The sequence below is a fragment of the Didymosphaeria variabile genome, assembly GCF_027946475.1.
Source record: "Didymosphaeria variabile strain IMI 356815 chromosome Unknown scaffold_5, whole genome shotgun sequence".
Classification (NCBI taxonomy): domain Eukaryota; kingdom Fungi; phylum Ascomycota; class Dothideomycetes; order Pleosporales; family Didymosphaeriaceae; genus Didymosphaeria; species Didymosphaeria variabile.
In genome coordinates, this window is record NW_026611624.1 from 876955 (window position 1) to 899698 (window position 22744).

The 22744-nt window shown below is 52.4% G+C and overlaps 8 protein-coding genes across 8 annotated transcripts; 4 read left to right on the forward strand and 4 right to left on the reverse strand.

Moving 5' to 3' along the window:
• Positions 1–176: 176 nt before the first annotated feature.
• N0V89_006732 (uncharacterized protein) lies at positions 177–1360 on the reverse strand (the record flags this gene model as incomplete). The annotated part of the gene is made up of 2 exons (XM_056215499.1): positions 177–1142; positions 1199–1360. The coding sequence occupies 2 exons, from the start codon at positions 1358–1360 to the stop codon at positions 177–179; spliced, it is 1128 nt and encodes a 375-aa protein (XP_056069746.1).
• A 1505-nt stretch (positions 1361–2865) lies between these two features.
• On the reverse strand, positions 2866–3635 carry N0V89_006733 (uncharacterized protein; the record flags this gene model as incomplete). The annotated part of the gene is made up of 2 exons (XM_056215500.1): positions 2866–3518; positions 3602–3635. 2 exons carry the CDS (start codon positions 3633–3635, stop codon positions 2866–2868), a joined length of 687 nt encoding a protein of 228 aa, XP_056069747.1.
• A 330-nt stretch (positions 3636–3965) lies between these two features.
• N0V89_006734 (uncharacterized protein) lies at positions 3966–4816 on the reverse strand (the record flags this gene model as incomplete). The annotated part of the gene is given in 2 exon segments (XM_056215501.1): positions 3966–4703; positions 4721–4816. The coding sequence occupies 2 exon segments, from the start codon at positions 4814–4816 to the stop codon at positions 3966–3968; spliced, it is 834 nt and encodes a 277-aa protein (XP_056069748.1).
• Positions 4817–5412: 596 nt separating this feature from the next.
• On the reverse strand, positions 5413–5893 carry N0V89_006735 (uncharacterized protein; the record flags this gene model as incomplete). Its single annotated transcript, XM_056215502.1, has 2 exons — positions 5413–5679; positions 5729–5893. 2 exons carry the CDS (start codon positions 5891–5893, stop codon positions 5413–5415), a joined length of 432 nt encoding a protein of 143 aa, XP_056069749.1.
• Positions 5894–9413: 3520 nt separating this feature from the next.
• Positions 9414–11652, forward strand: N0V89_006736 (uncharacterized protein; the record flags this gene model as incomplete). The annotated part of the gene is made up of 3 exons (XM_056215503.1): positions 9414–9526; positions 10011–11012; positions 11067–11652. 3 exons carry the CDS (start codon positions 9414–9416, stop codon positions 11650–11652), a joined length of 1701 nt encoding a protein of 566 aa, XP_056069750.1.
• A 1046-nt stretch (positions 11653–12698) lies between these two features.
• GPX2 (Glutathione peroxidase 2) lies at positions 12699–13259 on the forward strand (the record flags this gene model as incomplete). Its single annotated transcript, XM_056215504.1, has 2 exons — positions 12699–12741; positions 12799–13259. 2 exons carry the CDS (start codon positions 12699–12701, stop codon positions 13257–13259), a joined length of 504 nt encoding a protein of 167 aa, XP_056069751.1.
• A 268-nt stretch (positions 13260–13527) lies between these two features.
• Positions 13528–14801, forward strand: RRD2 (Serine/threonine-protein phosphatase 2A activator 2; the record flags this gene model as incomplete). Its single annotated transcript, XM_056215505.1, has 2 exons — positions 13528–13608; positions 13743–14801. 2 exons carry the CDS (start codon positions 13528–13530, stop codon positions 14799–14801), a joined length of 1140 nt encoding a protein of 379 aa, XP_056069752.1.
• Positions 14802–17124: 2323 nt separating this feature from the next.
• N0V89_006739 (uncharacterized protein) lies at positions 17125–19008 on the forward strand (the record flags this gene model as incomplete). Its single annotated transcript, XM_056215506.1, has 2 exons — positions 17125–17825; positions 17877–19008. 2 exons carry the CDS (start codon positions 17125–17127, stop codon positions 19006–19008), a joined length of 1833 nt encoding a protein of 610 aa, XP_056069753.1.
• Positions 19009–22744: the final 3736 nt, after the last annotated feature.

The window sequence follows — 22744 nt, forward strand, 5'->3', positions numbered from 1 at the left end:
TTATTCCCATCGAGCCGACCATCCATCTCGGTCGTCCATTACTGCTCCAGAAAATGCTAACAATAGCAACCATGAACGCCGACCAGGGTATATAGCAACACAAACTCCGACCAGGGTATATCGCTAACTTTCCAAAGTACTAATTAACCAAAACACCACCAAGCTGTAATGAACGACTACTCCGACAGCTTTGCGAAAGTAGACGAAGAGGAATCCGCGTTGCCAATCGATAAGCCCATCTCGGCGAGACGAGAAGCATTCCACGACGACATGGCTGAGAAGGAGCCTGAGTCTGCATTCTCTGGTGCAGGCTTGCATCGCCGTTCTTCCATGCGAGAGGGACGCTTGAACCCAGGCCCTCGTTCCATGACTGGGCCGCTAATCGAAGGGCGTGAAGAAGGCCCCGCCTCTGTTGCTCGACTAGCTGCTATGCTTGAGGTGGAAGAGGCACCTGCTTGGATACTGCCATCGGTGGCACTCATCGACGTGGACTCCGAGACGCGTGGATCAAGTGTGCCCAGCGTCGTCCTTGATGCGACAGGTCGAAGACGCTGGACTCGTCTGAGCATTGGTCCTTGCTGAACCACTCTGGTATCAACAACTTCCATTTCCTCTTCAATCCTCGCTAGCTCTTCCCGCTCTTCCTCTTCCCGCATTTGTTTCTCCTCCTCTTCCCTCTTGAACTCGTGGAACTCCTCAGCGCCAGTCTCAAGCAACTGCTTCGTCTCAGGGCTAAGCTCTGCGTCCGCCATCTTTCCTATACTCAGAGCGGACGACTTATGTTTGGGATCCCATTCTTGTGCCCGAATCACACGCCCGGTTGTCTGTATAGTGACACTCAATTCCTTGAGATCATCTATTGGTTGCCGCTTCCAGAAAAGAGCTACCCGAAGGCCAACAAACTGCCGGCCTGGTTTTGACTTCGATGCCTTAGCATCTACGGCTTTGGCTTGTATTGTGGCAGCAGGTGGACTCCGTCCGGCTACCTCCTGAGACTCTGAGATCGTTGCATACTCTGGGCCTGCGCGGAATGACCGCTGGCGGCCTGTCGGCGATGACGCACGCGACTTCCCTTTGGTTACCCCCGAACCACCCTCGGGTGTGGGTGTTTGCTCTTCTGAAAGTCCAGAAGCCTCCGGCGTCTACTATGATGTCAGATTCGAGGCACCAGGTAGAAGTGGACTTGTCAAGCACTCACCAGATGTTTTCGACGCGAGAATGGATTGCGCAGTGTTGCTCCGCTACGCTTCGGGCTCAAGCCTTCCGAGGCGTCTGCCACGGCATGGGGCCTCTTGGAATTGGCCTTTCGCCTCAGCAGCTGCCAGCCCGCACGTTGTTTCGTGTTCTCTGTTGGAGCCATGTGTATTAATATCTATGTAAAAGAATTGAACGAGTGTGGTGTGGTGTACTCAAGAAAACTGAGTGCAGAAGGAAGATGAAGCAAAGCTCTTCGAAAAGATAAGATGGGTGAGAGAAACTGGCAAGAGCTGCGCAGATAGGGCAGGGGCTGCCTTTATAGCCAATAACGCGCTCACGATGACGATGAAACTGTTGACAATCGATATTGCCAACACATGAGAGTTGGCAATTTAGAAGGTGGCTATCGTCAATTGCAGGTGCAGCATTGGTGTTGCTGGAAGCCATTGGAAAGTAAGACTGGTCAACAGTTTCAATCGATACATCATACACCGAAGATGTGCCCAATAAGCCTGCTTCTAATTTCAAGCTAAATTGAGGACCCTCGTTGAACATGGGGTTTCTCAAAATCTGAGCATACATCGACGGAGCAGGCGCAAATACATACACCCGCTTCTCCGTATCGGTATTAAGACAAGCGAAACCCTACACGAGACGTGCAAGAAAAAAACCAAGAGCCTTTAAAAAAAACCTTGTATCCCACTGAAGATCAGGATCGAGAGAGAGGGAAAGTTGATATAGCGGCGAACGAAAACATTTTGTTGAGCTGGGCTATGGAACCGAAGTGCAGACGATGCGTCAACGAAACACTCAGTGAATACATCGGCAAATGCACACATCGTTCATTCACGGCTTCTCGATCAATTTGAATTAGACATCGATATACTCGACGATGAATCCTGAGTTCGACGTCACTACTACTTCTGTTGAAGGTAATCAATATCACGGATGACCCATTGTAATTGAGTGCACGCTGATGATGGTTAGTATCGACCACACCAGTTCGTGCATCGAAATGCTTAACCATTGCATTTCCGGGACTTTCTGACAATCCTAAAGGAAGGTTCTGAGGTAGCTGCGACATCTAACAAACGGGCGCGTTCGCTGTCTGCGAAACCTATTGCAATTTCTAACACTTTCAATTATCGTCTCCGGTTGTTTCGTGATCTCGGTGAAGCACAGTCATTGCAATTGATACGCAAGAAGCTTAATTGGCCCTCATCCGCCCCATCCATGGTAGCGACGGCTACCAAACCCCCCATCACCGTCTGTCCGCTCATTGTTGAGCACCAAATCATTCCTACCGTACCACACTGCAGCATACGATGCTCGGTTGAGCACATTCCCAGTATGCACTCATCATCGTTGTACGAGCGCCTCAAAGCATGCAGTAAATCTCTCTCCATCTTTACAACAGAAACCAACCCTGCGCAACATCCTGCGGTTCAACAGACACAGCAACACCAAAGCAATACCATTCACCAGACAATCCTACCAGTACCATATCCAATTCCTATCTACAAAGGCGCAAACCTCGCCCTGGGTATCATTCCAACACATCCCACCTCTTCTTATACCAACCGCTACATAACAACACAACACCCCTTCAGCGCCCTAAACAGCTTCGGCAACCCCTTCTTAACCATCTCCTCCATCTCATCATTCTGATTATTCTGCTGCTGATGCTGTCCCCCATGCTGCTGCCCATGTCCACCCCATGCTGCCCCCATGTTGCTGCGAATGCCCACCATACGTCTGCCCCCCATGAGTATTCCCCCCAGGATACCCGCCGTAGCTGGGAGCCTGCGGCGCAGGCGGCATCCCGTGCACAGCTCCACCCTGGAGGTTAACGTAAATCCTCCCCTCATTTTCCTCCGTCGCATACTGCAGGCCCAACTCATTACACACCTGCTCCACCCGCGGCTTAATCTTCTGCACATGCCCTCGGGAGTGATTCCCCTTCCCCACAATAACATGCAGATGCGTCTGCCCCGTCCTCTTCGCCTCCTTGATGCGCTCCTCAAGCACGTCCTCCGCCTCCTCGACGAACAGCCCGTGCAAATCGATGGTGTCGGACGCGACGCGCCCTTCGGAGTTGTTCGCGCGGAAGATGTAGTCGCGCGCTTGGCGATTATATTTGTCCATCTGCGCGGCGTGGCGCTTTCCTTCTTCGCTGAGGTCGTGGGCGCGCGCGCCGTCGCCGGATTCGTAGGCTTGGTGCGCGCGGTCGAAGCAGGAGGAGCGTTGGGCGGCTTCTTGGCGGGCGAGGTCGCGGAGGCGGTCGTATTCTGCTTCGGTGTCGCTGGAGGAGTGGTTGAGGGCTGGGGATTGTTAGTAGATGTATGCTTGTGTTGTGATGTGGTGCGCAGTGCGCTGAGGGCACACAGGAGGGACAATTGCTTACCGCGAGCGCCCATTTGCATCATTTCGATAGCCATGATGGGTTAAGTATGTAGGAAGCGAGTGTAGGAGCAGGAAGGCTGTGTGTTGATGTTGTTCTTTGGGTGCGTGCCGAAAACAAGGACGGAAGATCGACGGTGCCAAGAGATGGGGATGCAAGATCGCGCTGGGTCTAGATCGGGCTACGAATGTATAGGTTGCTCACCCCGTACTGGTCGCTGAGTCCTACCAGCGCGTATGATACTTACGCAGACTGTAAAGGGTCAGATTTTGAAAAGCTGCGTTGATGTTCGATCAATAGGTCCATGCATTAGGTACCCGGGTATAACTCAGAGACGGATACCGTCGCAAGAAAGGGTATAATGCTGCTAAAACCTGATTTTCGGCAGAGCGAAGATGAGGAAGATCACCACCCACAGGGTAAAAATCAGCGCATAGAGCTTCATGCGATCCCACCAACCCTTGCCCTCCGTCATCCGCCGCAATGTGCCCATCTTCTGCCCGGCTGCCTCCATGCCCAGCGAGTTCTTGTCCAGCCCTGAGAGTGCACGATCGACCACACTCTTGTCTCCCTCCAGTGTCTGATGGAAGTGTAGGGACTGCTGCTTCAACTGCTTCGCCATATCCAGTAGGCTTGTCTCCAGTGAATCCTGCTCGCTTCGATGATCTGATAATATAGCATCGGTTTGTGCTTCGCCCGTCGTCGTTTTGGCCCTCGTAGGGAACAGTGAGTTACCCGTCGCTATCGTATCCGCATTTTGCGCGCCACCTCGCCGCCGTAGCTCATCTGTGAGACCTTTTGCCGCGTTCTGGAGCGCTTCATTGCCTTCCCCTCCGCTTGTGTTGACTTCAAGCCCGGCGTCTGCTGCCTTGTGCGGCGCATACGAGGGAAAGTTATCCTCTTCATCTGAGTCCTCCGAGTCTGCCGAGACGTCTGTTTCTGAATCATAGAGCTTGTCTAGCTCTTGCAGGCGCTGAAACAGTTGCTTTATGAGCTCGCGCTTCTTCTGCAGGTCGGTTTGCAGAGCGGATTTCTTTGATTTGGATGGTACTGAGGATGTGGAGTGCTCAATATTGAGGAGGAGTGTGCGTGCGTGGTCGACATTCTATACCATATTAACACAGTCCATTCGAGCGAGAAGATAGCTTCATACCGCTCTGGCTCGTGCGCGAATGTAATGAGACCCTGAAAGCTCAGGCTCGGGTTGCAGGAGGACATTCTGTTCGAGACGGGACAGCATCCGGTTCAGGTCCATTAGAGTAGAATCAGGTATGTCTGCAGCAGTTTGCGACCGTGAAAGCGTCGGTGTCGCCATTTTTCGTGCGGTGGGCGAAAGTAAGAATGCTGCAGTGGTTGAGCGAACTCCCGCTGCCTTTTATGAGCCTTACGTGGCCCGAATTTTCCTAACGATGGTGCGAACTATTGTAGTCGCAATTTAGGATACGTAAATGACATTGGGACGCGTTGAAGACAGGTGGTCTTCAATGACATGCTGCTGGAACTTCGTGACAAGTGGAAAGTACGTCAGACGCTAAGCACTGTGGATTCCCCGCGTGTGGCCCAAGCTTCACTCACAGCACAATGCGGGGCATCAATCTCACGCGTAGAGCTTGAAGGGATGTTCAGTTCACTATCCAACTGAAATAGCCTATAAACACAGTCTCATAATGTACAGTGAAGGGCTCGTGTTGAGCAGCGACGAAAGCGGCCGTAAATCCCGCGCATGGTCATTCATTCCCTCCACAAGAAATCACTCCTCTTTACGTCGTTTCTTTGCAGGCATCAGATCGTTCTCAACTCCAAGCACGAAGAGCTTACTCCGACCGAAGTGTAGAGATGTCGCGCGGCTCCTTTAGCTGTTGCGGGGGTGATTTGGGGCCGGATGGTCCGCGAGTGAAGCTGGCATGAGTCAGTCTGCTTTCCACCATTATAATGTTATGTTGTAGAACTTGCTTGTTCCACAGGTTGCCAAACATGCCGACCTTGCCATATGAGTCTTGCAGACTGGCTCTCCTGTTTACACTCGACTCATCCTGGGGCCTCTTCAATGCCTCGAGATTCGCGAATCTGCTAGCGGATGACTAGCGAAGTTAGTTGGTTCGGAGGCGGCGGATCACCTTACTGCCATACCCTTCTGCGGTCGGATGTTGGAGAGCCCGAGTTCGAGTTCATGGAGGAATCCGACGACCTGCGGTCGGCATCCTGCTTTGGTCCAGTGGGCATGACGGGCGTTGTGTTATCTCCGAAGACCTTGTGTGTCTGGCTCGAGTACTTCTGGTGGAACGGAGAAGGCATTGTGGGTAGTTCTTATAGGTGAAATGATTTGAGACGGTATGAGTTCAGATTGTGGTTGTGGATGATAAGGCACAGTGATCGTGATGCAAAGACACGACACTGAGAGCTTAATAAGAACCGCCCATGGGCGAGCTCAGCTCGCTACCCCTCAGTGATTCCCAAAGATATCGTATGAGCATTACGCTGTGAAGGAGGATCGTGCCAATGGCTGTCAGGCTCAGCTTCCCCGCACTCCGCGACCTTAGCTTGGACCCTGCATTACTGTAACAGTCATGACATGGAGGAAACGGACAAAGGAGGTGCTAGATCTGTTTTTGAACAGCGAATGGCAGTGGTGAGAAAAGAACCGCTTGCGTTCCAATCTTACCAGCTGCATACGTTACTCGTGCTACATTCTCCTCCGGGAGGCCAAATTCATCTCGGTCACGTTATTGAGCAACCACCAGGGCACCTGGGCAATCAGAGGGCTAGTCCGAGCTCGACGGGTGTCTCTGGTTGGTATATTCAACATGTGACTGAAAAGCATTAGGCCGCCCTAAAGGTAGTAGAAGTCGGCTGTTCCCGATCTCTCCTTGAAATCTATCAGCCCAGATATCTTGGACAGACGTCTGAGCACACATGGTCCGGGCTTCTAAACCGGTCCGAATGGCGCTGTTCGAAGGCCGTGCTGGTAATGCATCAAGACTGGAAGGTGTCGCGTAGACGATCGGGATATGATTTCCCGCTCTCCTTGAGATCAACGATAAGATCAACAATCAGGATGATGCGAGTCAGGGTCGAGTCATCCTTGTGATCGCTCGGAAGAAAATCGCAGAGTATCTGCTGCAGATGGAGTTTGTGATAGAGCGGCAGTGCAACCCACTGCGGCTTGTACTATAGTTCTAGTGAAGCGACGACCGAAGTTTGTCTGCCGTTGATGTCATTACGCGTTGCTCATTCGTGGTTGAACTGGTGTTGATGGGAGCCCTGACGATCATCAAGCCTGCGTGTTACGGCCAACGAGGCTAGTGGCTGTTGGTGGTGAGTCATCTGACGTCACGGACACGTGCAACAGATCGAGTCATGTGATCCTACTTGAGTGAGCCTTAGTCAGCAAGCTCGGAAACACTTTCTTCCGGAAAATCTTGACCGCAGCCTCGTAGATCTCCCAGTCTCCTGCGCTCTGCATTGCAACAACACTCTTTCCTCTTTTCTGTTGAACCTGGTCAAACTCTGTCGCAACATTCGGTTTGGCGCATCTCACAATCTGTCAGCGGACATCAGTTGCATAGGGGCAACCGCCGCATTATGAGGCTCTTCGCATGCTTGGGCAGCAATCGGCTTCGGGCTTCGAGTGTCAAAGATTGACAGGGACCAACCCGTATCTGCCAAAATCTTTCAAAAGCCGTGTTTCGGCGCCATCCCGAACGTTCAACGATCGGCACGGCGGCCACGCGGTGCTCGAGTCGCTTCGCCAGTCGGGACTTTGTTCCTGACCCTGTGCCGAAGTTCATCTTCGCAGCGCTCAACCTCCGTCCTTGCTCATACGATGTGAGCCCTCGAAAACTAAAACGACAGCTGAACTCTGTTCACGAACCGACAATGGCATCATTTCCAGTGCCTCTCAGTGGCTCACAGCTGCGGCATTTAAATCCCACAGGTACGCAACCCTGCTTTTTCGCTCACCCACGCTTCCCTGATGAATACACAAAAATAAGCATAGTTCAACCGAGACCAAAGGTCGCTGCGGATGAAACTTGATTGTCTTTCGCTCCTATCTGATTACACACACACATGCCATTTTCCGCATACTTCACGGAAGCTTCCGCTGACCCTCGAAGCAGGCTGCATGGTGCGTCGAACCTGACAGGCGCTTCTGTGCCACAAAGTAATCGTGGCTCGCTTCAGTGGGCCGAGCCTTGTTACCAGATCGCATGCCCCGCCACGCTCCATGACAGCATGTGGTACGTGTGAGCGAGACCCTTTGTGCTATGTGTCACTTCTAGCCTGGAACTTGATTGCTACGACTGCTCGTGTAACTGTGATATGCATCTCCACTCGTCACTTCCGCCGTCCTCTGTGTTAATATGCAGCCCTTTACCGCGCCGTTGACGCAGTTCCTTGATTGCGTCCACCGTCCGCGGCCTGGAAGGAGAGGCGCCCATGGAGACGGCGGAAGGGAGAGGTGCGCGCGTGTGCCTGGCCGAATAGCCGTCTCAATCAATCCGCACATGCTGTTTATGAATTCCTTGTGATGCGTGCTCCGCCTGCTCCAAGTCTCGGTGCGTCTCCGGTGCTTGACGGAAAAAGCAGGCGCGCAAATTTGAGCATCCTGGTCGCCGCAGCAGCTCCGCGACGTTGGCGGCGTTATCGAGCCGGCATGCCTTTGCGCGTATTTGGAGTCGCAGCGAGGATCCCTCCCACGATTGGCACGGTGTAACTGAGCACGGATGCGCGCGCACTTCCAAATTGCCAATCCCGGGCCTGTGCCTCTGGCGGTGCGCCTGCATATCGCCGTCCAGGACCTGAGGGCGCCTCCGAGCTGTGCTCACGGACGGGACGGGGCATGCGACTTCGCACCACTCGCGGCCGCGCTCACCGCTGAAGAATAAGAGAGTGGCTGTCCCCCCCTCCAAGCGCCGGCCAATCTGCCTTGGAAGAACGGAGGACTCGCAGCGACATGGCCCCACCTTTGGATGCGTTGTCACCGTAGCGCTATCCCGCATTCGTGTCCTCAGACGCACGGCTGACCGGCCGCTCCTCGTGTTTTGGTTTTCTACTCCCGCCGCCCCCCTCGTCGCTCTGCTGCCTCGCTCACTCTTACACGACAAACGCTCGACAAACACTCAGCTCGCACTATTCGCCTCTGCTCCCGCAACTCAGCGAGACCTCGACAAACACAACCAGACTTTGTAGACACACAAGAGCCCTTGCTCAGGATGTCAATTCGGAGCCCAGACGGAAGCCCTACCAGGTACTTACTGCCCAACGGTTTATCCCTATTGTTTTGATTTCGCACACTTCAAAATCATGTATTCGACAGTACTGTACTCTCCTATGTTTGTTTTTGTCTTTGAGCCATACAGCACCAGGCCACAGCAACCCGCTATGGAAGCCACAGGACACTTCGACCCAGGATTGAACTTCCGTTCCATGGACCCTTCAAGGCCACTTGCTTCCTGCTCTGTTTTTCCGCGGCTTCCTGTTCTTGTTCCACACCGACTGCGCCGTCAGTCCGGAGCCCGCGCCCATGCAGCGGTGGTAAGTTCAACCCCATTAGGATGTAAAACTAAGCTCTAAGCGCCGACCTCGGACCTCTGATCGTCAACCGCTCGAAAGTCGGTGAGCACGAGGAGCCATCCAGGTACTGGTCACTTGCCGAGCATCGCGACTAGTGTATTTCCGACCACGTACCAGTGGGTCTAGCAACACGTCACCTGACAGCGAAGTCGTCTATAATGTCTGTCGACGGAGCTTGACGGTGTTCGAACGTATCAACATCCCGTATGAACTAGGACCACTACCTGTACTGCACATGCCAATGATCTCCCTGAGGAATGCCTATGGAAAGCCAGGACTTCAACCCATGGACATGCCCAATCAGGATGGAGGAGCTCACGGGAAGACGCTGCACCCGCTGCTGTTCGACCCTGGGTACGTATAGAAGGCACAAATTTGCCTATCCCATCTACCCCATTTGATCTTACACTAACATTCAGCTTGCTCACGGAGGCTACCAAGGTGGCGTGTCTTCCCGTGCTTCTCCCCTGTTCTTGCCAGCTGGATTCCTGACGTTTTACTGTTCCTAATGCCATGGAGTCGGATCTGCCACCGGAGTTATGAGGACTTATCCATGGAATGACCGCCAGGCCGTTACCTTTCTTGCTGACAGGTCGTGAATACCGGTTGAACCTTCCGACTGGCTCCGGCGTGTGCACACGACAATGCTCTTCCAGGTATGTAATGGTGGAAAGCGATGCGGTTGATGAAGCGTGGCTAATACATGGCATTTAGGGTCTCCAAGACATGGGCTACTGGAGCGGCTCTACTAACAGATGGCGTTTTCTTTACCTGTTCAGAACTTTTTCTCTTCCATTTGTTTTGTTTCTCGTTCGCGACACTAACCAACTGTTTCTAGCGAGTCTGCTTTCGACATCAACCTGGACTTTTCATTTTGCAATCCCAGCCCGGCCGTTGACATTGCCAAGTGGAGGGAGGACATTTCCGGACCAGCCCTTCTCGGACAGGATCTATTCTCCATGATCGACTTTAAGGATTTCAAGGGAGTCGACGCGACTTCAGAATACAGCATGGACAGCGCATACCAGAGCCAGTCCGGCTCAAGCCGACGAGGTGGAGCTTACCAGAGCTCTCCCATCCAGAATCAGCCCAGCCACTCTTTCATGAACCAAGGCATTTCGCCATCACTAGCCTCCGACACCTTCGTGCCATTCTCGGAGTCTCACGACATAAACCAGGTCTCCAATGCCGGAAACCTGGACTTCGGGAACGGATCCCAGTGGTTTGCTAATGCATCGTCCGCACAGGACTTCACCACATACTCGCCATCAATGGCGCAAGCGATGCAGCCTAGCGCCTTCACTTGGGACTCGACCGAGGTTTCAAACTACGACTACACATCGTACAACCTTCAGCACGAGAACGAGTTCTTCCGATCTCAACCCTCGCCTCAGAGGGAAGTATCTCGACCTCGCATCGAGACTTCGGCAAGGCCGTCTTACTTTGCTTCCGAGCGCACTTTCAGCCACGGTTCGACTCACTCTTCTACCGGCCGTGCTTCGGTTGTATCTCCAGTGCAGCCACTCCAGTCACAGTCCTTTGTCGATGCCTCCTATGAATCTCAACGACTAGCTGGCCTAGGGTATGTTTCGTCCGGCGCTATTAAGGGTCTCTTGATTAACAAAACCAGATTCGAGTCTGCTCAGACCAACTCGCCTTCTGAGGAGTTTGTCATGGAAGACACTGAGGAGCTAAAGACCTTGGAGGAGGAACACCACAAGGTGGCAAGGAGCCACCCTCTTTACTCCAAGGAGCCGGACGCAGACGGTCTATACCACTGCCCAAACGAGGGCGAGAGCGGGTGCAACCACAAGCCGACCACCCTGAAGTGCAACTACGAGTAAGACCCTCTTTGTATGTCTTAAAGTATCCTACCATACTAACGCACCACCAGCAAATACGTTGACTCCCACTTGAAGCCCTTCCGCTGCAAGATCGCAAAGTGCGAGGCCATTCCCTTCTCCTCGACTGCATGCCTGCTCCGCCACGAAAGGGAAGCACACGGCATGCACGGCCATGGCGCCCGCCCCAATCTCTGCCGTTTCGCTGACTGCGAGCGGTCTACGCCCGGCCAGGGATTTCCCCGCCGCTACAACCTCTTCGACCACATGCGGCGCGTGCACGGCTGGCCGGGTGACAAGGATGTCGCCTCTGCCACCATGGACGGACAGCCGGGCGCCCGTAAGGCCCGCACGCAGAAGCGCAAAGCCACTGCCGCCCCTTCTTCTTCCCTTAAGATTGAGAAGAAGGCTAGGATCAGCAAGGCCATGCAGCAGCAACAGCTTCGCGAGCGTCAGCGCACCCGGCTAAACGCTGAGTGGGCGACCAAGAAGCAGTCCATTGCTTCTTTGCTTGCCGGCCTGCACGACCTCGGCGACATGAGTGAGGCACAAGATGCCCAGCTTCGCCAGGAGATCAACGCGTTCTTCGAGCTTCGCGAGAAGTACCACACTGGCATCAAGGAGGAGTTTGTTGATTGAATGACCCTTCCACACAAGGTGTTCTACTGAACACCAGGTTTGTTCACTGGTGCTATGCCACTTTATTATTATGTCAGGACCACACTGGATGGCCGACACCTTGGATCCATTTCTGGACTTTGGACCCTCGTATCAGCTTGGATGTTCTCCACGGACCGGATTGGACCCGCCTGGATTGATTACCCAAAGCGACAAAGCTCAGCTCCGCTTGAGGAGAGGGAAGTTGCCGCCCCGCCCAGCCTCGGGAGGCTGCGGGCCACGGCTTGCGTACTGTTGCGTATTGTTATGTGGTTAGCATTGTTAGTAGCGTTTGACAGCGAAGTTATAGACGGAGAGTAGAACGAGGAAGAGGGGGAGGAAGAAGTTCGTCACGGCCTTAAATTGTTTGAGTCTCCTAGATTAATGTTGCTGCGTACATATTTATCGAAGACATATTTTGCTACACATTCTGATCTGGTGAAATGATAGGAGTGCAGATGTTTTGACAACGATGCAAATTCTTCTCATCCCAATTTCGGACACTACTTGATAGTTTCCTGAACTACAACTCGCGATGGCCCACTGTCACGCTCAGACGGATCTCCGGAAATTGTCCCTTCTTCTGACGCGTCTTCATGGTGCTTTTGTGAACTATCGTTAACCCTTTAGGTAACTTGGTTTTTGAAATCGACCTCGGCCGACCAACGGGACGAAGGACAGAAGCGGCTACGTCACCGGCTAGACCATCTTCGCTGACAAGGTCACCAGATACAGCCCGCTGAACCTCGGCGAAGGACGACAAAAGCACATATTTTCTCCAGTTTGTAATACTGCAACGGTCTGGGCAGCTATTTGTTTCGTCCGCCGCCTTGCACATGCTCCGAAGTAGCTGCACAGCCCCGCTTCGCGCTGCCCCTCGTTCTGTCGCGCAAGCCAAACGCCTATCGCATCACCGTATTAAAGCCTTCACCACCACACCTCACATATCCTGCACACCTACACGTATCCACAGCGCGCAACGCACCTTACCAGTACACACTGCGCAACACATCAGAACCTTTGCAACCATGTCTTCCGCAACCACATTCTTCGACTTCAAGCCCAAAGACAGTACGTCCCTTCCTTGCACCCCCCACTACATCCCTCACGTGCTAACAATTCGCGCAGAGAAGGGCAAAGAGTACTCTCTTTCTCAACTCAAGGGCAAAGTCGTCCTCGTCGTCAACACCGCCTCGAAATGCGGCTTCACCCCACAATTTGAGGGCCTCGAAAAACTCTACAAGGAGGTCTCCGCCTCGCACCCCGACTTCGTCATCCTGGGCTTCCCGTGCAACCAGTTCGGCAGCCAGGACCCCGGCTCCAACGACGAGATCCAGAACTTCTGCCAGGTCAACTATGGCGTTACGTTCCCCGTGCTGGGCAAGATCGATGTGAATGGCGATAAGGCGGACCCGGTGTTTGAGTGGTTGAAGACTGAGAAGCCCGGCCTAATGGGGTTGAAGAGGATCAAGTGGAACTTCGAGAAATTCCTTGTTGGCAGAGATGGAAAGGTTGTCAACCGATGGGCAAGCACGACCAAGCCCGAGTCGTTGAAGGCGGATATTGAGAAGGCGCTTGCGGCGAAATAAGTTGCAGGCCGCCGCGTGAGAAGGGACAAGATTGCACGAACGATACCACGACTATGTACTTTGCGTAGACAATCGAACTAGTGATTTGACCAACGTAGACCCTGCATTAATTTCCTTCCACAGCGTTACTCATTCTGTCAATCCTGATGTTCCGGATGTTTCGAAAACTGGGGTATTAAGCGGACCGACGCCCAAGCTCCAAGCTCCAAGCTCTCATAAGCAGCTGCACACAACTTCAACCACTGTAACTCACACAACTCAACACACGATGCCCGCCGCAGAGACCGCCTCACCTCCGCACGATCTCTCCGAAAAGATACCCAAACTCATCCCCCGAAAACGAGCTTCCGTGCGACGCGAACCTCCCTCTGCCCCTCCCCACCAACGCCCGCACTCCCGCCGCCACCAGACCTCTCAAATCACACATACACGACGCCCTCGCGGCGCATTCTCAGCCCTGCAGACCACGAGCTCTTTCTCAAGAGCCCAACATGCACACTCGTCACCGGCTTTATATTCGGCGTCTCGGACAGCGTGTGCGATAGACCCATCAGCAGCCTCAAAGCCTCAGACACCTCCCCAACGGTCAAGACGATAATACACATACTGGGCGAAATAGAAGGCATATTAGACCGCTGCCCACCCGAAGACACAGGCTCGCGCTTCGGAAACCCCATCTTCCGCACATTCCTCGACGAAGTCGAGAAAGCCCTGCCAGCGTGGCACGCAGAACTAGGCCTGCACGACGCAGCCCAAGTCGCCGAAATATCCACCTATCTCCACAACGCCTTTGGCAACAAACGCAGAATCGACTACGGCTCCGGCCACGAGCTCAACTTCTTCCTCTGGCTGCTATGCCTTAATCGTCTTTCCCTGCTCCCGCCTTCAACCTTCCCGTCGCTCGCCCTCGCCGTGCTCCCCGCGTATCTGCGCCTCATGCGTAGGATCCAGGGCGCGTACTACCTCGAGCCCGCCGGCTCCCACGGCGTCTGGGGCCTCGACGACTACCAGTTCCTGCCCTTCCTCTTCGGCGCAAGCCAGCTGCTGCACCACGCGTACATCACGCCCAAAGCCATCCACAACGCGCTCGTGCTGGAAGAAGAAGCCCATGACTTTATGTACCTCGATCAGGTAGCCTACGTCAACTCCGTCAAGAACGTAGACGGCTTGCGCTGGCATTCCCCTATGCTGGACGACATTTCGGCATCAAAGTCGTGGGCGAAAATCGAAGCGGGCATGCGCAAGATGTTCATCGCTGAGATTCTGAACAAGTTGCCTGTTATGCAGCACTTTCTCTTCGGCTCGCTCATCCCTGCAGAATCGGACATGTCCCATGAAGAGGAATTCGGACTTTCCACTGAGGAAGAGGAAGAAGAAGGCGGGGAGGTCAAAGTGTTCAACGATGAGGCGGGAAAGAGGCATGTGCATGCCAGTAAGGGGTGGGGCGACTGCTGTGGGATAAGGGTGCCGGCTGCGGTGGGGGCGGAGGGCGAGGAGAGGAAAGGCGGGATGCAGAGACTTCGGCGCGTCCCCTTCGACTAGATGCGCTGAGGCCGTGGTCGTGGTCGGGAAAAGGCGTTTTGCGAGGAAAAGGGATGGGTATAGAGCACTACATGTTTCAAGCCTTGAATGAAGTTCTTACGACTGACAAACCTTTCTCTGTGCACTTGGGTTAAACGCCACTCACGCACCCCTTACACACTACCATCAATCAAAAGGGACTCACAAGCCTTGGTCTAGCGTAGGAGAGTACTTAGTATGACGTCCCCCCTCCCTCCCCTCGATGCAGGAATACATCCGCTATTCATCAATACAGTCCTCCGTTTAGGCAGAATTCACGTACACACGCACCCGTCCAACCGGGGCAGCACAGCCAGCCTTACACATAGTATACATGCGTACATATACTCGCGCAGCACGTACCATCGCGCTCGCCGAAGCGTACACAGTATGTAATCTAGACACGATGAGGGGGAGGCATTCTACGCAGGACCGGACCGCGCTTCGTATATCAAAGGAAGCTCAAGCTTGGGATAAGAGATCGGCCCTCGGTCTAGCCTATGCTACGCTACCCTGGTCCCCGGCAGGCAATCTATCGAACATTCTACCATACCGCAATCAATCCGCTCCGAGATGTCGTGCATGGACTGTGGTAAGATTGGCGATCCGGTTCATGAGCCGGTGGGAGCCGGTGGGAGCCGGTGGGAGGGAGATATATGGAGTGCGGTATTTTATTTTAGGGAAGACAGGGCATGTGGGATGGGATGGGGTGCAATACATGACGTTCGGTGCCGAGCTTACCCTGCTCAGTGTAATTTATCGAAGCGAAGCTTCCATATGTCGTGCATGTACTATGCTAAGACCGGCGATCCGGCTCAGAAGCCAGTGCGAGCCGGTGGTGAAGGTGGCTATCGGGGGGCGTGGGATGCCTAGCGTACCTGGGTATAGTATGCTAGGGAAACCCGTGCATACCATATGTACGACTGCCGATCCGTCTCATGGGCCGGTGGGGGAAGGTGTCTGTTTGGGGTTGTGCGGCACTAGGGGTGGGTAGATGTCGTGCGTGGACTGAGACTGTCGATCTGGGGAGTGGGCTGGGGAGGGAGGATTCATCTCGCTGGGGATAGGGAATGTATTGGACAACTTACCGGGGCGGTATCGATGCGGAGCCGTGCGATGGAAAGTTCGACGCAGCGGCGAGCGGGATGGGTGTCCTGCGTGTATATATGGCAGGGCTGATGAATCTTGAGTTTTGATTGAGGAAGGCAGGAAGGCATGTCTGGGGCGCGGAGATGTTGTTGTAGAAAGTGGCTGTGTATGGCTGTGATTTTCTCTTTTGGCACTTTGTTACGTGCTGTTAGGCACCGTTCGTGGGAGTAGATGTGTTTTGACCTGTCGTTGAGTCGTCTGTGGTGATGCATAGGTTGGAACCGTGGATCGCGAAGGGGCTGTTTGCTAGTGCTTAGAGCTGCGTAGTCAATGCGGTACGTGTGGTGCAATAGAACATTCGACGCATTGGCGAACGGGATGGCTAGCCTGCGTATATAGCAGGGTTGATGTTACTCGACGCTTGACTAGGAGGAAGGGAGGGTACGGGGTGCGCGGAGATGTTTGCGGGAGGATGGGGTCGTGTATGTTGGGGAAATACTGATTATGATGTCAGACCGGTCAGCTGAAGACAGAGAGTGTGGGAGATGGTGTAACAATGGTATGATGCCGGGCGTGGGGGCGAGGAAACGGGAGGGTAAACTGATTAGATAGTCCACCAGTGCGAGGGAGCCGTGGGTTTGGGGATGGTAGAGAGTACGAGATGGAGAAGCATTTCTTGGAACGACAAAATTTGACGTGTTTCAAAGTGGAAGTGCTTCTAATACTGATCATTGCTTATTGTGTTTGCAAAAGTTCGTCCCCTAGTTTGTCATGGCTTGAGGTATGCATGCTGTTACTATCATACTCGATGTGAGTTAGATCCGAAGTATGAAGTTACAGAAAAGTCTGAGTTCCTACTTGAATGCAATGTATTATTTGAACCAAAAGCGCGCCGTTTTGTAGAACCACCAGACATCACCCCGCGGTACTCAGTCAGCCAGCACAGCACAATGCAGGAAGATCCCTCATATTTGTAAGGCTTTGATTATGCTTAAATTGAGGCTGAAGATGTCTACGCATGTTGAGATTCAGCTGCTGATGTACTGCTGGCGCGGGCTTGGCTGCTGTTCATTGATAGGGCCATGCTGCATTAGTCAGTTGCTGTATCGACTTCGACCTTTGGCCAGCCTGATCAATCGCAATTCACACCAACTTGCCCTCGATCTAAATTCGCGAGCCGGACCCTTTGGTGCTCGATACCCAACAGCAGCAGGTCATGGCAGATCCGCTTTCCATAGCCTCTGGCATCGCCGGACTCATCACGCTCAGCAGTGCTGTGGTTGCAGCAGGCTACAAGTACATTGAGAGTGTACGATCACCGCCAAATGATGTCAAGAACCTTATAAGCGATATTTCTTCTCTAAGTGTGCTTTTCGCCCAGCTTGTCTCATATGCCGCTTCACCCACTGGTTTGTCACGCACTGCTTTCGAAGAGTTCGCCCAACAGCATGTACTTAGCGACTGCGAGACTGCTTTACAAACAGCTTTGTCACTGGTTCAGGGATACGATGCTTCGAAAGGAAGCCACAGCCACAGTGTAGTGAAGGCATTGTCGTGGCCAATGAAACAGAAGGAAGTCAATAAGATTCGGGACCGCATTAACAAAGTGTGCATTGAGCTCAAGCTCGCTTTATCCATCGACAGTGCACGCAGCCTAGAGCTGATGGAGCGCAAGCAACATCAACACGGCGTGTGGCTCCAGCAGTTGGTCCATGCTAACGTGGATGACGAGGAGCAAAGAATGCTTGCATGGTTATCCGCACTGGACCCTTCTTCCAAACACTCTTCTATTGCTACGCTGAGACAACCCGGAACTTTCGAATGGCTACAGAGGGAAAGAGCTCTCATTGATTGGATGGGGTCAGGAGGTCAGCTCTGGCTCCATGGGTCGAGTGGAGCTGGTAAGACAGTACTCGTGTAAGTTGTGGACACCGCGGTGAACCTATGATTAACATGCTGATGGATCAGGTCTGGCCTTGTGGACTACTTGCAAAAGATTGCGCTCACGAGTCCTACTATTCAAGCAGTTGCTTTCCATTATTGCGATTTTGCCCATCAGCCATCCCTGGTCGTTAGTCAAATCCTCGGAAGTCTGGTGCGTCAATTGATCCAACAGTTGCAGCACTTCCCTCTGGCTCTGCGTGAGCTGTATCACCGTCGATCGGACAAAGAACCACCTCAGCTTGACGACATTACTAGCCTTCTGAGAGATGTTTTCAAGGAGGAGTCGAAAGTAACGTACATTATTATCGATGGGATCGACGAATGCTCGGATAGAACAGTACTTCTGAAGGTACTGCGAGGATTATGGGAACAGACTTCCAATACCAGTTCGATCAGGGTGCTGCTCTCAAGTCGACCTGAAGTCGACATCATGCGGGCTTTCATGAATCGTCCACGCTTTGAGATTCTACCTGAGCACGTTCAGCAGCCGCTACAGGTTCACGTGCGCATCGAAATTGCGCGCATACCAAAATTGGGTCATCTCTCTGACAGGGATCGACAGTCGCTTGAGAAAAGTCTTGTGGCGCGCGCTGACGGTATGTTTCGTTGGGTGCAATGTCAGCTTGATGCTCTGCAAAGAGCTAGGACGATTAAGGCACTTCACGAAGCATTACAAGTGCTCCCCCATGACCTTTCAGAGACATATGATCGAATCCTGAGAAACATCGAGGATTGCGATCTTGAATACGTCGACCGAGCATTGAAATGGCTTGTGGGAACAGAACGCCCGTTGAGTCTGGCAGAGCTTGCCGAAGCCATTGCGATAGACCCAACTAAGAACCAGCTGGATGATGAAGAAAAGCTGCTTGACCCTCACGAGATACTCGAACTTTGCGGTAGCCTAGTACGGGTCCACGGAGGAAAAGTCGTCCTAGCCCATTTTTCGGTCAAAGAATACCTGCTCTCAAGCCGTCTGACCGAGCAGGAGCCTAGAATCGCGAAATTTGCTCAACACGAAGAATCAAGTCGATATCACGTTACAGCAGGCTTGTTATCCTACGCTTTCACTATGGGCATTCACATACAGGCGCTACAAAATACGCTCGAAGAGTCACGATTTCCCCTCATTACCTTTGCAAGGGGACGCCTCTGTTGAGCGCTATCGCGACTTTCTTGCAGTACGCTCATGGGTCGACCGACAGTTTGCGACCTTGGAGGCTGATCATGCTCAGCTTTTCGCTCTTGTTGATTACGCCAGACCTCATCCTCCTTATCTCGAGAATCAACCGGACTTTTGGCTAGTTCAACAGGTGCTCCAGTGTTGCCTAATCTGTTACTGGAACGGAACATTGAGCGAAGCGTACATATACTCTCACGGACCCGACACAGCAAAATGCCGGGAAAAGATCGCCAAAAGATTCATTCTCTTCCAAAATGACTGGTACGTGCAAGAATGTTGGCCCCGAAACTGCGCCCACTGCATCTAGTTCGGGAATGCGGCATCGCTACCACAAGGGGACTATTAACGTATAAATCATGTAGGGAAAATCCTCCAGAATTCGATCGGAACGTAACGCACAGCGATGGTCGCATTGCTCCAAATCCGTTATGCACTGCAGCCGCCCGCGGCTTCGAGCTTGTCATACGTGAATTGTTACGGAACGGAGCCAAGGTGGATGGTATTGCATCACCACACTGTGTGGGGGAACCCTCTCCTGCGGGCGCTCAAGTACGGTCACGTAGGGGTTGTACATGTCCTTACAAAGCATGGTGCAAACTTTAACGTTGTCAGTCCCGGCATGCGTTGCGGCACAGCACTCGAAATCGCTGTAACAGATCGCTTAGGGCCTGAACTCCTTCAGACGCTCCTTCGGGCCGGGCATTTCGACATTGATCTAATAGATGCGAAGGGTCGCACAATTGTCAGTAAACCACGGAATCTATATTACAGCATACGCAGGAGTCTAACGTTAAGTCTAGCACTATGGGATGAAATATGACACCCGCATTGGTCGTCAGCTTCGACCATATGTCGCGCTGCTTCAAAGCAAACAAGCCCGGGACGCCGATTTCTTAGACGTCAAGACGCTATATTCGACAATCGTCGGCATTATTACCACAATGGAGGGACGCTCAACCGTTCGTTACCACTACTGTCGAACGGTACTGTCACAATGCCTCTTCATGTGCGGCCCAGACTATCACGACTACGCTGCCGTTTTCGAAGAGCAAGGAATGGCCTCCACTGACCCAGTCATTCATCCTTACCACTGCAGTCTCTGCACGAGTGTTTGGAACGGGTTTCTAAGGGGCAGCCGCTTCAGCTGCCTACAATGTCTTGACGCCGACTTGTGCAGTGATCATCACACCATTTGGGAGCAGAGTAATGGCGGCATGGAGTTCTGTCGGGGACACACGTTCTTTAAATTGCCTAGAGCTTGTTGGTATAGCCTTCGTGAGGGTACGGTTACGGAGGACGGAAAGACGCTGCCTGAGGTTATTGATTTGCTGACGAAGAAGTTCTCGCAGCTGTTGGGCTCTGTATCGTGAAAGGTCAGTCATTTTCGAAGAGTGCATTGTTTTGGGAAGATCCATAATTGAGACATTCAAGACTTGATGAGTGCTCACCGAAGCTGTCTTGGAGAATGCGCGCAGAGTTATCGGTGTCCTCCAAAAGATCCTCCGCCACTGTATTACGGCTCTACGTCAAAGTTCTACTGATTTTATGACATACTCACCTTACTGTTAATTGATTCTTGTTCAATAGCTTACTCTGATCGTCGTAGATAGTACAAACAGAGTACTAAGCTGTCAAAATAAACGTTCCAAAGGTAAAGACGAAAGATAGGGTGAGTACATTATAGAAATTGATAAAGATCCGATAGTTCAGAAGTCAACCAATCAAGTTTCATGAGCTACATAGTACTGCGGCAATGCAGCAAATCGCATTTTTTTTTTTTACAGTTGTAGTACCATTTGGTAGTTGATTCCCACTACGCTTCATTTGAGTTTAGCGCGCCAGCTCGCTCTCAAATCCATGGATGATAATCATTCACGTGCCACTTTAGGTAAAGATCCCGGAAAATCTCACTGGCGGCTCTCGTTTAACAATGTAAGCACAGAACAACTTTGGGGACCGCACTCATAATCAAAAAAAGCAACGGTAAAGCGTAAATGTAAATCATTCTGATGATTGAACACATCCCGGATTCTTGTACAGCATGATTCCGTTGCGCAGGTATGTGCGGTGAGCGTCGACAGCAAAACGTAGTGCAGACATCCGACAAGACACCACAACACAGGCAACTGGTATGGTAGGAGAAGGACGATCTGTTCCACGACTCCAAGTCTATTGCAGAAAATATCTAGACCGCCGGAAGCGCTTTGGCCGTACCATAAGAATAAGCGAGGTGTGAGCCTTCGGCAGTTCTAAAGAGTGCCTAAGGCACCTTGCCGTTGGAGGCTGAATCCACCGAGACCAGTATTCCGCGGATTTAGCAGTTGGACGAAGGCTTGCCTCTTCCGATGTGGTGCACTTACAAGCCCTTTTTGGATAGCTGACTTCGAAATTTGTTCAGAGTCTACCGTGGGGTCGGGAAAGGGAAGTAACTCTCTTAGCCATATGGAAGGCCTTATGTGGCTTTTATTTCCAGTACGCTTGGATCCTACAGGAGTGAACGAGCAAGTGCTTGCGATGTTTCACTCCCACGCCGCAGTACAGGCCTGGCTCTGCCCTATGCACATGCCACGTTGTTACCGGCCCACAACCCTTGATCAACCCAACTATATGGACTACAATATTTAGGTCTGAGGATTGTTGCTTTTAAGGTCTGAAATAACAGTTATCAGTCCTCACTCGCCATTCTAATGCCATTGTTGACATTGGCCTGGGTCTGGCGGTGCTGCTAATTTCTTCACTAGGACCGAGAAGCGGATGGATAAGCTCCATGCCAAAGATTACTGAAGCGTTCCCCAATGAATCCACATCGAATACATGCTGAAGTCCATCATTTAGCACACATTCTTTAGTTCTGCTTGGGCTTACTAGGTATTGATCTTTACCGATCATTTAGCGGACAAATCGTATTGCACGAACGCTTGCAATATGAGGCGTGACTTGATACTACCACGAAGTTGGGCAATTTCGCCGCGTCTCGTGTCCGATATTTCAGTGGCTTCGGTTGTACTGCTTCGGGTAAGGCTTGCTTCCTAGACGATGGTTATGTTGCAGTGGGCTGCCTAGGTGGGTGCTTGTCAAGCCCACGTTATAAGTAGACAGCGGACTCTCTTCGACTACGAAGAGGCTGAAATCTCAGGTCGTCTTTTCATCATACATTGACAGCCAAACGGCAGCCTCCAATGGTTCCTTCAACACGCCCCTTATATGGGCACAGCTTCTTCTTTCTGATAGTTTTAACCATAAGCTTTTTAATTGATGCAGCACCCACCGAGACGTCGACCACTAATGACAGTGTCACGTTGATACCAGTTCCATCTGGTAATGGATCGATCGACTTCCTTTCCGCAGTACAACATGAACTCTCTGTCTCATTGGAGCAAGAGCGTCTTTCGACAATCCCCGCAATTCCAGTGCCAACAAATACTACGGAACACCCGGAGTACAAGGCTGTCAATAAGATAGCATCAGTCATGCCGCCCAAGCAGCAAGGAATCAGGTACAACGAACCCTCAGCCATGGTCGCAAACTTGGTCGCTCCAACAATTTCAACGACTGAGCCTTCTCTTCATCAACGCCAATCAGGCATGCGTATACTGATTGTAGGAGACTCGATCACTCAGGGCAGGGAAGGTGACTGTACTTGGCGGTACAGAATCTGGCAATGGCTGCGAAACACTGGAACAGGGTTCAGCTTGGTAGGGCCCTATAGAGG